Source organism: Gymnoscopelus braueri (assembly GCF_963280865.1).
Source record: "Gymnoscopelus braueri genome assembly, chromosome: 12".
NCBI lineage: Eukaryota > Metazoa > Chordata > Actinopteri > Myctophiformes > Myctophidae > Gymnoscopelus > Gymnoscopelus braueri.
Window position 1 is genome coordinate 13,225,804 of NC_137614.1, and position 13,921 is coordinate 13,239,724.

General features: G+C 40.6%; 1 protein-coding gene across 1 annotated transcript in view; it reads left to right on the forward strand.

The window, feature by feature from the left end:
* Nucleotides 1–10,644, forward strand: part of LOC308097069 (integrin beta-3-like) — a 12,631-nt gene extending 1,987 nt beyond the window's left edge. Inside the window, exons 2-15 of the mRNA XM_080444656.1 lie at nt 1,416–1,501; nt 2,116–2,299; nt 2,890–3,139; nt 3,753–3,915; nt 4,154–4,315; nt 4,449–4,544; nt 4,654–4,743; nt 5,833–5,967; nt 7,595–7,901; nt 8,185–8,407; nt 8,507–8,601; nt 9,173–9,289; nt 9,972–10,126; nt 10,279–10,644. Of these exons, the coding sequence (XP_080300782.1) occupies nt 1,416–1,501; nt 2,116–2,299; nt 2,890–3,139; nt 3,753–3,915; nt 4,154–4,315; nt 4,449–4,544; nt 4,654–4,743; nt 5,833–5,967; nt 7,595–7,901; nt 8,185–8,407; nt 8,507–8,601; nt 9,173–9,289; nt 9,972–10,126; nt 10,279–10,323 (2,108 nt within the window). The 3' untranslated portion in view covers nt 10,324–10,644. The remainder of the gene's footprint in view (nt 1–1,415; nt 1,502–2,115; nt 2,300–2,889; nt 3,140–3,752; nt 3,916–4,153; nt 4,316–4,448; nt 4,545–4,653; nt 4,744–5,832; nt 5,968–7,594; nt 7,902–8,184; nt 8,408–8,506; nt 8,602–9,172; nt 9,290–9,971; nt 10,127–10,278) is intronic.
* The last annotated feature ends 3,277 nt before the right edge of the window (nt 10,645–13,921 follow it).

Here is a 13,921-nt window from a genome sequence, read left to right on the forward strand (position 1 = left end):
CAAATCTCCGGCACCGTTGGCCCGGTCGCTGCGAAACTGTGCACACACACTCCCTGGATGCCAATTTTCACATGGGCCTGTTATAGCGCCACCAGGAGGCCGATTTGTGCAAAACCCATTTTTTCCCATTACTCCTACAGCTTTTAACCAAACCTCATGCAAATCGGTACACAGTATCTCTATAGTCATGTGATCAACCCTGATCTGTCCGATTTCCCATATTCCATCCTCATTGGCTAAGGTTACCATCCAAAGTTTGCAGGATTGGTCCGTTTTGAACAAACTGCCTCAAATCATGAACGCAGCTTGCCATTTCCATAGAATTGCACACGCACATTCCCACTAGGCAGAGGAATAAATGGCACTTAAAACTTTTGACATCAGCCTCATGGTGGCGCTATAACAGGCCGATTTGCATTTTTAACTATAACTGCACCGATCTGCGTGAAACTTTGCACGCCTACTCCCTAGAGGCCAAGGAAAAACATCTGCACTGCATTTTTCACATCTGCTTTTTACAGCGCCACCAGGAGGCCGACTTATGTCAAATACATTTTTGGATATTAATCCTTCAGATTTTATCCAAACATCACGCACATCGGTACACAGTATCTCTATAGTCATGTGATCAAGACGCATCTGTCCGATATTTCATATTCCATCCTGATTGACTAAGGTTGACTTCCAAAGTTTGCAGGATTGGTCCGTTTTCAACAAAATGTCTGAAATCATGAACGCGGCGTGCGATTTTCGTGAAAATTTGCACGCACATTCCCACTAGGCCGAGGAAGAAATGCCACCTTTTTCACATTGGCCTATTATAGCGCCACCAGGAGGCCACAATAACTTACCTGACCTGGCGGAGACCTGTGCTCCGAGGAGCACTTTTTCTAGTTTTGTAACTGAAGTTGTGTGAATCGACATGGTAGCAAGCACATCAATAAAAGTGACTAGAGTAGAGCCAGTGGTGTGTTCTAGGTTTTTTTCGGAGGTATACGATAATCATTCCCTGCACGACATGCGCGTGGTCGTGGGTATACGCTAGCGCGTTTTCAATGGATGAAATGGTTAGTAGACTTTTTTTCCCAACAAATCTGCACGGTATACTACGTATACAGCGTAACACGAAGAGTAATAAGTATAAAAAACATGAGCGTGATGACGTGGTCCGCCCGCCCTCCGGCCGGCCGGTCCTCCCATTAGCCAATTTTAGGATGTTGTGATATGTTATCATTATGATTTATCTTATGTGAGTGAGACCATAGGGGATGGAGATAGTTAATTGAATGGAGCAGCACATCCCTCTCTTTGGCTCTCCATTTTGAAGTGAGTTGGTTCATGACAAATCCTGATAGCGTTACAAAAAAAGTAATTATCATGCTTTCTCAAAAAAACTGTTTGTGTTTTTGACTCAGCCTCCAACAACTGTACATCAAGAGGAGTGAACATTTGTCAACAATGTTTGGCTATAAACCCTAGCTGTGCTTGGTGCTCTCAGGAGGTACACACACACATACGCACGCACGCACGCACACACGCACACACACACACACACACACACACACACACACACACACACACACACACACACAGAATCAGAATCAGAATCAGAATCAGAATCAGAATCAGTTTTATTGTCACATCACAGGTTTACAAGGTAAAGAAGTGGGTGAAATTCGTTTTTGTACATCGTTCCCATCGCAACGTTAATTTCCATAGAAAGAAGAGGGGGGGGGGAGAAGAAGAGGGGTGGGGGGCAAGTGGGAAGGAGATCAAAACAAGAGAGCAACAGAAGGCCAGACAAGTTATCTACATATTTACAAAGTACCTGAGATAATAAAAAACTAAGGTGCCTGAGCATAGCAGCAATGTATGTATACTGTGCATGTTATACTTATACTGTGCATGACACACACACACACACACACACACACACACACACACACACACACACACACACACACACACACACACACACAGTACAATTACACCCTTGTCTAATGCACACTGCTTACCTTAGGCATCATTATTACACCTTATCCTCTGTATACAATGTAATATGCTTAATTGTTAAGACTTCTGTGCAAACATGACACGGTTGTTTCATGGGGGCAGGAGTTTGTGTCCCGCTGTGACCTGAAACAGAACCTGCTGGACAGGGGGTGTGCTGCGAAGGCTCTGGAGTTCCCCCACAGTTCCCTGAATGTCCAGAAGGACACCCCTCTGAGTGACAAAGCATCAGGGACAGCTCCTGTCACTCAGATAAGGCCTCAGAAGGTCCACATGGTGCTGAGACCAGGTACCAGTGGTTGGTATTTGACCACTTGGTTAGAAAGGCTTCATCTAATCGGCTGTAGCCAGAAAGTACAGCCGATCTCCAGAACCAACACTTACTGTATCTAAGATTTTCATTGCCAACAACAACATCAGGGGTGTTAGCTGTGCTATTAGTGAACACTTCTTAATTTCTCAATCGTTACTACTTAGATTTAACATGATCGGCTTTACAGTAAAATCCTAAGATCAACTATTCTGTCAATTATGTAAAGCCCTATGTATGCATGGCAACCATTTAGTTCAGAACCATGGTGTATGCAGCGAGGAGCATGACTGTCAAGAAGCCAAGAATATAATTTAGATGTTAGAACTTGTAATCCTTGCTTTTATAGTGAAGATGACGATACTATCATCTACACTTTTAAACAATGATGCATGGGAGACGTGATCTACAGCAGGGAGACCTTCCCTTGTAGTTCATCTCAGTCCAGTGATATTGTATTATATTGTTTTATAACTCAAACACGCAAGCACGCATGAAAGCACGCATGCACGCACATTGGCATCTTCTAGTACCTTCACCTCTCCTGGGCGTTGTCACTTCTTCCTCAGATGATTCTAGGCGTTTCACTGTGTCAGTGAAGCAGGTTGAGGATTACCCAATGGATCTCTACTATCTGATGGACCTTTCTTTCTCCATGAGGGATGACTTGCTTAGCCTTCGCACCTTGGGCAGAGGGTTGGCTGCAGCCATGGCCAAGAAAACAAGTAACCTGCGCATGGGCTTTGGAGCCTTTGTAGACAAACTTGTGTCCCCATACATGTACATGGCCCCTGAAGAGGTCAAAAACCCTTGCCTTGGGTAGGTGAAGATTATATATCACAGATTATGGTTAAAATTGTCTTAATTTCAGCAGGAGGAGGATTTGAATATTATAGTTTATAATGGCCACTCTGTGACAGACAGTGCCTAAATGATTGACTGACAAAACAAGTTAGTACTGATTGTTACAGAATATGTTATTTGATTTTTGATTTGACTTTTTTTTTTTTATATATATAAACCAACAAAACACATACAGTATACTGTATGGACAAATATAATCAAAACTCTAAACTAAATTAGCTTGTTCCTGTATTAAATTAATTTACCTTTGGGTTATATTTCATAATTAATTGTTTATCTCATAAATACATAAACTAGAAAAGTGTGCTCCTCGGACAGCAGATCTCAGCCAGCACATTTTGGAAGTCCATCATAGCCAATCAGAATTGAATCAGAAACATTTGACAGATACATCTTGATCACATGACTACAGAGATAAGGTTTACCGATTTCTGTGAGTCTTGGACAAAATCTGTAGGAGTGGTAGCAAAAAGTGTGTTTTGAAGAAAACAAAAAAGGGCGGAAAATCTTGTGTCATAACCCAACTACCATACTGTACATACCCCGTTCTCTCTCTGGATTTATACAGAATTGGCACCACATGCAGGGCTCAGTTTGCATTCAATCACATACTGTCACTGACAGAACAGGTGGAACAGTTCACTGAGAAGGTGATCAAGGAGCAGATATCCAGAAACAGAGACACTCCAGATGGTGGCTTTGATGCTATCATGCAGGCAGTGGTGTGCAAGGTATGAACATATGCATCTAGTATGGCACATGTACAGTACACACACATACACATAGATTTACACAACACTGAATGCATGCAAGAATCAAGAAGGTTTTATTCGTCACTAACGTATACAAGTACCAGCAGCACTTGTTCTGCAAATTGTACAAACAAATTATGCTAACATTGTAAGTAATAATGACAAATACACTACTATTCCTTTCTTTTTCTCATAATTTTATTTCATTCTCTATTAGGACCAGATCGGCTGGCGTCCAGATGCATCCCACCTCCTGGTGTTCACCACAGATGCTGATACTCACATTGCGCTGGATGGACGCATAGCTGGCCTGGTCCAACCCAACGATGGCCTATGTCACCTTGATAGCAACAACATCTATAACAAGTCTACTGTGCTGGTCAGGAATGTTTGCCTCAGAAATTCCTAATGCTTTTATTTATTTATTTAAATCATTTTGTGGTGTTGAATACATTTTCAAAGAAAAATGTGCTACATAAAAAAACTTTAATTTGCTTCTCTTTCTCGTGCAGGACTACCCCTCGTTGGCACTCATGACTGAGAAATTGTCTGAAAATAACATCAACTTAGTCTTTGCTGTGACCAGTATAATGATGGACCTCTACCAGGTGAAGATGATTTACTGCATAGGTTATAATATGGAAATATGTGTTATATAACTAAGAAAAACTAATGATCTCTTAATTTCTGACACGTGTCATTGATCTCTCTGTGTAGAGCTTCAGCCAACTCATTCCAGGATCAACAGTGGGGACACTCACTTCAGATTCTGGGAATGTTATTGAACTCATTCAGGAAGCTTATGATGTAAGTGGAATTTCACCCATAATTGCGAACGCAGCGGAAGGAGGCGAAGGCGCGCCTCCGCGCAAGTGGAGCTTACTATGAAACCGTGCTCGGGCTGTGTCTCTGTGTGCATATCTCTCTGTGTCTCTGTGTGCAGTATGTCTCTGTGTCTCTGTGTGCAGTATGTGTGGCTCAAATCCTCAGCCCTGTGTGCAGCCAAGTAAATGTCCAATATAGACGTACCATACATCAAATGAAAGGTCTTTGAAAACTGAACACACCTGTCAAGGTTGCGTTTAAGCCCGCCCCTTCCCCCGGAAGCCACGCCCCGGAGAAGGCTCCTAAAAACTCCCCATTGAAACCCCATGTTAAATGAAAAGTGCCCGAATCGCTCCGAAACTTTTTCTACCCCCCCTAAGTGGGGGTCTACGAACAAATACTTCGGGCTCGGATTTTGGCTCCGCCCCCCGGAAGTGGGTGAAACAGGCACTTCAAACACTTTGTTGAATTGTTCAAAAACATTCAAAGTTTTTTTTTTGTGAATTTGTATTTTTCTAAGATGCTCCTTTTAACGCAGATTTTGTTTTCTATTTTTAATATATTTTTTTATTGGTTACTTTTTTTTAGATGATTTCTTTTCATTATTATTTAGTTTTTTGGGCGTTCGCTTCCCGCGTTCGCGCGTCTTACTTGTGCATATAAACTATGTGTTATCCCCGTGTTCAGCGTAATTGATTATTTAAGACCGACATTTAATTCATTTTCTATTTGGTTTAATAATTCTTGTTAATTTACAATTAATCTACTTTTCAACTACTATATACCACTGTGATGGTTTAGTCCAGGATAGTTTTCCTTGTTCATAATTTTTTGTTCAGTTGATTGACAATTTATTTTATTCAAAAAATGAAATCAACTGATGAATAGTAAATCAGCTGATTGGAGTTGACCTTTTAAAGCCATGAATGACATGTGAAATGCCATCCTATTTACATGTTGCAAAATACCATATTTTATATGTTCTATAAAATGTCAAATACATTGGTGGTGCATTTTGTGAAACTTTGGTGAATTGTTACTTAACAACTTCACTGACTGTTGTCTGAGCAGAAGATCCGCTCTAAGGTGGAACTGGAGTTGCTAGATGTCCCAGACGAGATAGCCCTGTCCTTTAACGCATCCTGCCAGAATGGAGTGGTCACCCCTGGGCTCAAGTCCTGCTCTGACCTCAAGATTGGAGACACAGTATGTATCTTTTTAGTTGCTGTTATGAAAGGGACACTATCACTATCTTATTGGTGCCACTACTTTCTACCTTATGACATTGATGAACTCTTGGTCAAATGTTCTATAAATAAAAGTAAAAAGTGTTCCTCGGAGCACACGTCTCTGCCAGATCAGGTGGGTTATTGTGGCCTCCTGGTAGAGTTATAATAGGCCAATGTGAAAAGGGTGCCATTTCTTCCTTGGCCTTTCACGGCAATTGGACACTGCTGTTCATGATTTGAGGCACTATGTTCCAATTTTTTTTTTTGCAAAAATCGACCTGCTGGTGGCACTATAAAAGGCAGATGTGAAAAATGCAGGGCAGAGGTTTTTCCTTGGCCTCTTTTCACAAGATCGTTGCCGTTATAGGTAAAAACGCGAATCGGCCTGTTATAGCGCCATCATGAGGCTGATTTAAAAAAAATCAAGTGCCATTTCTTCCTCAGCCTAGTGCGTTTAAAATTTCATGGAAAGCGCACGCTGCATTCATGATTTGAGGCATTGTGTTCAAAACGGACCAATCCTGCAAACTTTGGAAGCCAATCTTAGCCAATCAGGATGGAATATAAAAAATCGGACAGATTAGTCTTGATCACATGACTATAGAGATAGTGTGTGTGCCGATTTGCGTGATGTTTGGACAAAATCTGTATATGGAGTAATATAAACACGTAATATAAAAATCGGCCTCATGGTGGCGCTATAACAGGCCGATCTGAAAGATTCGGGGCAGAGGTTCTGCTCTGGCATCCAGGGAGTGTGTGTGCGCAGTTTCGCTGCGATCGGGCCAACGGTCTCGGACATAATAGCTGCTCGCAAATGGACAGACAGTCGGACACACACACACACACACGGACACACGGACGGACACATGGACGGACACACAGACGGACAGGGTGCAAAACATAGTCTCGGCCACGCCTTCGGCCTAGTGGGGACAATATCCAAATTTTCAACATTACCTCTATACAGTATACAGTTGTAATGGTTGTAGGGTTAACGTTCCATTCGTAGCTATGTAACACTGAGCAATCTTCTGTGTCTCTGAAATGTGACAATTGTGTGGAAAGTGTGCGAATCTACATCCATTCTACATCCTTGTCTGGAACCTACAGTACTAAAAAAAAATTATGTGGAAAAAATATTTAACTTTGACTGAACACATTTTATTTGTCTCTGGGGATAGATCACAAGAAGGTAGCTAACAAGCAATAGGCAAGTGTTCTTTCTTTTCATCTTTTTTTTTTGACATTTTACATTCTCCCAATTTAGTTGTTAATTCTTAATTCTAGTCCCTTGTCATTGCTACTACAGTTGGACCGCGCATCCTTCTACCCTTTGTTTATTTATACAGATTTGATTATTTTCAACAATGCTACATCTCATGTTGACTTGCCTGTACCCTGAAAAATGCATCATGGGGATTTTAGCCGAAATACTTAAAAAGGAGAAATGTCTGTCTAAATGATTTTAACATAAACATTGTTGTTGCTATAGTCTATGATAACCATCAACAATTAACCGAAATGCACATCAACGCCTCTTTAAAACTGTGGCCACACAAAACACACAAAGAGAGATTACATTTTCAGATTTTTCTTCTTAGGTGGCATTCAGTGTGGAGGTTCGGCTGCGTGGCTGCCCTAAGGTGAAGAGCCATACATTTACCATCAAACCTCTGGGCTTCAAGGATGCCCTGGAGGTCACAGTGGAATTCGCCTGCAGTTGTGACTGTGAGGCTCATGCTGAGGCTGATAGCCCCTTCTGTAACCAAGGCAATGGAACATATGAATGTGGCGTGTGTCAGTGTCACCAGGGGCGAATGGGCCCACGCTGTGAATCTGCAGATAGTCATTACAGTCTATGTGATGACGATTTGAACTGCCTGCGCTTCAAAGGAGAACTGTGTTCAGGTGAGCAGATATATAATGCTGTTCCTTAATTGCAACCTATGGAGACAATCACCGAAAAAATGTGCCATGGCCATGCACAAATGTGCACTGCAGACACTGGAGATGCATATGCATCAGGTGTAAATGTAATCCTTCCAAATCATATTTAAATACAATCTGGATACAAGACACAGTTCTTGTCAGATGTAAATATCTCACTGCCGCGAAACATACAAATGTTGTTTGCCTAACCCCACCTACAGTATGTGATTATGACTTTATCATTCCTTTCTATCCTGTGCAGGCCATGGAAAATGTATCTGTGGGTACTGTCACTGTGATTCTGGTTGGACAGGAGATAACTGTAACTGCACAACGCATACCGACGAATGTGAGTCCATTATGGGCATGTACTGCAGCGGCCGGGGCCAGTGTGTGTGTGGGATCTGTGAGTGCACCCAACCTGGAGCCTATGGAGCTACCTGTGACAAATGCCCCACCTGTCCTAATGCCTGCTCCACCAAGAAGTAATTCTATTGGCTTATGCTCAAGTTTAATTCATTTGAATTACTTAATACATACTGTGGATATAAGGATAATGGTTTGGTGCTGTGCTGTGCTTGCAGGGACTGTGTGGAGTGTGGGCACTTCAACAGAGGGCCGCTCAACGACTCTTGCACCAGAATCTGCAGAGATGAAATTAGCCTTGTGAATAAATCGGGTGAGAAATGATCTGCTTGTATACTACATTTATTACATAACATCATTGTTGTTGTATGAGTGAGTCTCCACTGGTACCGTCGATGTACACGGGAGTATGGGAGTGTGTTCCTGTGTTGAAGGCCATGGGGCAGAGGTGTTAGAGCCCAAAGTCTGACAGAAAGTCCATGATCCAGCTGCACAGGCTGGGGTTGAGACCTACTGTACGTAGGTACTGTACCTGAGCTTGGTGTCAAGTCTGGAGGGGACGCTGAGATGTGATCTATAAACATCTCTCACATAGCCTACTGTAGGAGTTCCTGTTCTCCGGGTGGGAGAGGGCAGTGTGTTGTTGCTATCATTATAACATGAAAGTCAGCAATTAACAGCAATATTATATTCACCCACAATTACAACCTAAAACATTGTGTTGCAATCCAAAACCTAGCATGAGTGATAGTGATTATGATCCTAGTGGGACCATGTTACAAGGATATGTGGTCCAACTCTGTGTGCCTCAGAAGGAACTCGGTGCAATCACTTTAGCTGCCTAACTTCCCTTCCTTCTTTCTTTTACCATTCATTTGTTATAGATGTTCCTGCTAAGAACGAAACTGAAATCTGCAAATATAAGGATGAAAATGACTGCATGCAGTGTTTTCATTATTATGTTGATGAAAGCGGGAAATCCTTTCTGTTTGTGGAACCAGGTAAAATGTGTGTGTGTGTGTGTGTGTGTGTGTGTGTGTGTGTGTGTGTGTGTGTGTGTGTGTGTGTGTGTGTGTGTGTGTGTGTGTGTGTGTGTGTGTGTGTGTGTGTGTGTGTGTGAGAGTGTGTGTGTGTGTGTGTGTGTGTGTGTGTGTGTGTGTGTGTGTGTGTGTGTGTGTGTGTGTGTGTGTGTGTGTGTGTGTGTGTGTGTGTGTGTGTGTGTGTGTGTGTGTGTGTGTGTGTGTGTGCAAGTGCGTGCGTGCGTGCGTGATATAGCAGGCGTGTTGCAGATAGAAAAAACAATTATTAGAGCAATTATGTACAGTAGATGCTAGCTTTAATAGCTAGCTAGTTAGTTCCCTACAACAGAACATACCAAACAGCTGGTTGTGCAGAGTTGACTCTGTGCTCTGCCTCACCTTGTCAAAAACGAGTCATTATTTTTACGTACTACTAGAACTAGAACACATAGAATACATGTCAATGGACTTGTGGGACTGTTCTGTTGATTTTCTTCAGATTATATAATGCACTTGACTACCACTGTTCTCTCTCTCTCTCTCTCTCTCTCTCTCTCTCTCTCTCTCTCTCTCTCTCTCTCTCTCTCTCTCACTCACTCACTCACTCACTCACTCTCTCACACACACACACACACACACACACACACACACATTTTTTTGTCAGAGTGCCCTGAGGGACCTCCTGATATCCTGGTAGAGTTCTTGGCAGTGGTTAGAACCATTCTGTTTCTGGGACTGACTGGGCTGCTCATCTGGAAACTACTGGTCACCATCTATGACCACAGAGAGTTTGTCAAATTTGAGAAAGAGAGAGCCACGGTGAGATGAAAATATTCACAGCATAGAGTAACAAAAAGTTTGCAACTTGCATAGACTATCTCTGCTAGAGAAAAACGAAATTGTAAAAATTCAAGTTATATGTTATTGTAACAATGATTTCCTTTTCCTTTGTTCCTTCTTATTGTTTACAGGGTAACAACCCAGAATACATGAATATGCCATACAGAGGAAACTAAGGACTCACTTTCGATCGAATACAGCGGAAATAACTCAGGGGCCTAAGAGACGGATGCACTGTAGTTAAACAGAAACGTGTGGGAAGAAACCTTGTCATGTGATCAGCTACTGTAGATTTCTTTTGCCATGATTATTGCCAACAATATGCTGCAAATATTGTTTTAAAAAAAGAGAGAGACAGAGAAGGAAATGTTAAAACTAGTGGCTCATGAAGGGCCTAATTTGACTGAATATATGACATTCAGGAGTAAATTAACTGGATCTGATAGTTCAGATGTGACTATTATTATTATCAATAATAATCATCATCATAATGAGTGGTTTACAGTGTTTTAATTTGTCTGTTTTTGGCTTGAAACTGCCTGGACTGGGCTGTGGTGTGGAGGTTGGGGGAAATTGTTGCTTCTTGGTATTTGTCTAATGGATGCTATTCCATCAAAGGCAATACTCACTGGCCAAGTAAGTAGAAAATGTGCACTTGGCATGCTATATTATTTATAGTTTTCAATCACCTTTGCTGTATTTGTTTTTATACATAAACGGAGCACATGTGATAATGTGTAATGTTTGCCATGAAACGTTTTGATTGCAATTCATTGACGTAATTAAAGATTATGCCAGGTCCTGGTCCAGGTGCTGCTGAGAATGACCGGATCGTTGCCCAATGGTCATTCTCAGCAGCACCTGAATTGCCTGTCAACTCAAGTGAGCAGATAGACTAAAACTGACTGATCTACTAATGCTGACCTAGGAATGGCACTTCAGGTGCTCAACCACACTCCACCAGTGAGGAGGTTGCATTATTTGCATCTGACGTTTTTATTAAAAAAAAAAAAAATTATAAGATATTTTTGGGGCATTGTTTAGGCTTTGTTGACAGTAGAGAGACAGGAAATGCAGAAAGATTCAGGAAATGGTCTGGCGACTCACTGATCAGAGCACTGTGCTCATGTGGTATGCACCCTAACCATTCATTCGGCTATCGGGTCTGCATCTGACAATTTTTAAGAGCTTACAGCATTTCATAGAGCTTACAATTATTACACATTTATCATTAATGTCTATTTTATTTTTTGCTTTAGAGAGACAGTGCCGCTTTAGAGAGTGGCACTGGCTTCCCGGGTGGACTTAACTAACCCCCTGGTCCTGGCTCATGACTACTATGGCAAATTAATGTTGGAGTATGCCGCCATCTACTGTATAAATAGCGCACTGACGCTCAAACACATTAGAAATCCATCCCAAAATATGATTATACCGTGCTGATGTGCTGCTGGGTAGCTTAACCTATACATCATAATATATTAGTTAACGTATGTTTTCATTTTCAAAGTAAGTAGTTACTAGGCTATAGCTGTCAAATTATTGTAGTGGAGTCAAATAATTTGCCTCTGAGATAGTGGAGTACAAGTAGAAACTAGAAAGTATCATACAATGGAAATACTCCAGTAAAGTAAAAGTACCTCAAAACGGTACTCAAGTACAGTGAGTAAATGTACTTCATTGATTTCCACCACTGCTACTGAGGCCAGCATGTTTAAGAATGAATCACATCCTGTTCATTGACAGTGTTTTCATGTAGGCCGACAAGGAATTACACTGAGAGAATAAGTCAGGAGCAATCTACTTTCTATTTTTCAAAGTTTAACACAATTAAACGTACTATTAAAAGGTTCAACATAAATCAGTAAAGAAAACAGTATATTATAGAGATTAGTGATCCTGTCCCAGATTCTGAATGGGATCAGCGGGTTGTAATCTTAATTATTATTATTTGTTATTTGTTACATATCTGCCTGACTTCCACGATACTCAAATTATACTCTAGTGACAAATTTAGTTTGTATTGAAAATATAGGAATAGTTTAATCAATTCTCCTTTCTAGGATGCAGTCTCACAAGCACTTCCAAATGTAATGTGGGATAGTTTTCACTGAGTGAGCACTAAATAATAATTTCTCACCATATTTTGAATTGATAACAAAGTACTGGATGCATCAAAGACAAGCAAAGAGAAAACAGTATGCTGTCACAACTAAAATTAACAAATACATTTTACAATAAACTTGACTTTAATGACAGTAAAAAGTCTAGAATATTGGGGAGCACTCTTTTGTAACTGCAAATAACATCTCGGAAAGCAACATGACTCTTTGAAATAATGAGGCAGTTGTACATCTTTAACTTTGAGGTAAAGTGTTTTGTCATTTCACGTTATTTCACAAAATATTGTAAAACATTTAAAAGTCCACACAAGGAAACAAAAAACCCATGCCTCATTTTCTGGTTTGAGATAACTTCACATATCATAAAGAATTCACAATTCCGATAAAAGCGGTAAATGACGAGCACACATGCTGTTTTTCCATTCACACACATTTCCCTACTTGTCAAACCATCAAGTGCAGTTGCAGGTTACATCTTTTCAAAAGGTTTCAAGTACTGTATTTTTTTGTAAGCAATTAAATGAAAGAAAAGGTAAAAACAAAGCTGCAAACACACAATAACATAAGTTAGAATACTGAATTTGGTCTCATCCATATTCTCAACATTACCATTATCAGCCAACTCACCATACAGTAGCAATAAGGTATTTGGGTGCTATAAAGAAGCAGGAGGTAACATTTTATGGACTTGAGGAGTATGCTGAATAAGATTTGGGATATAGCTGACTAAATACAACAAGGCTGTAACAAACAACACTAAATAGATAATCACAAGTGATTCTTTTTTGTTAAATATAACTGAATACATTTCAAATTATTTTGTTCATTACTTCCCATTACATCAATTATTTTAAAATCTCATCCACTAAGTGCAAAACCACAAAAAGTCTGTACTCTTTAAATATCAAATTGTCTGTTCGTTGTGACACGCCAAGTCACACACTGCAGCAAAGTGAGTGTAGAGACCACAGGTCCAGATTTATACAGTAAGATTCTGTAGAAGGCTCCCCATCCCCACCCCTTTTTAAAATGTATGTCGCAAACTAAATATTCAATTATTGTTTGATTATTATGCAATTTATCAGTGCAGTAGAACAATCACAGGAAAGAAAATATAGTGGAAAACGGTAAAGCCATCAAGTGCTTCAGCGAAAATGCTCATATAATATATTATATATTATAAGCAAAGAACCCAAAAAGTGCAATCTTCTCCACAGGTTTAGTAGAACCCTGTCTGATCTTGGTCAGGCCCTTTTAACTGTACACAACATGGGTCATGGTCTGATCTGCACCAGGGTTCTAAGGCTCACTATATTCCAGCAATCTATTCTACATCTGAGCCCAGGCAACTGAATTCCATCTAAGGCAAATCATTTCAAGTTATTTTAGTCCACGATCTTGCAATGTTCTAAAAGTGTTTCTTTTAATTTTATTCATCCCTTAGTGCAGCTGCAAATATTTTCCCTTCTGAGATGACTTCACCCAATTTAGAACCATGCTGTAAACAATGTATTCCTACAGCAGGGTTGCTGTTGTAGGAGTTAAGGCAATCCATGTCTGTGCTTCGTTAGTGACAAAAGCTCCTCTCTAACCAAGAATCACAAAGCTCTCAGTGCATGTTAAGCTTGAATCTACCGACCCAAAAATCCCA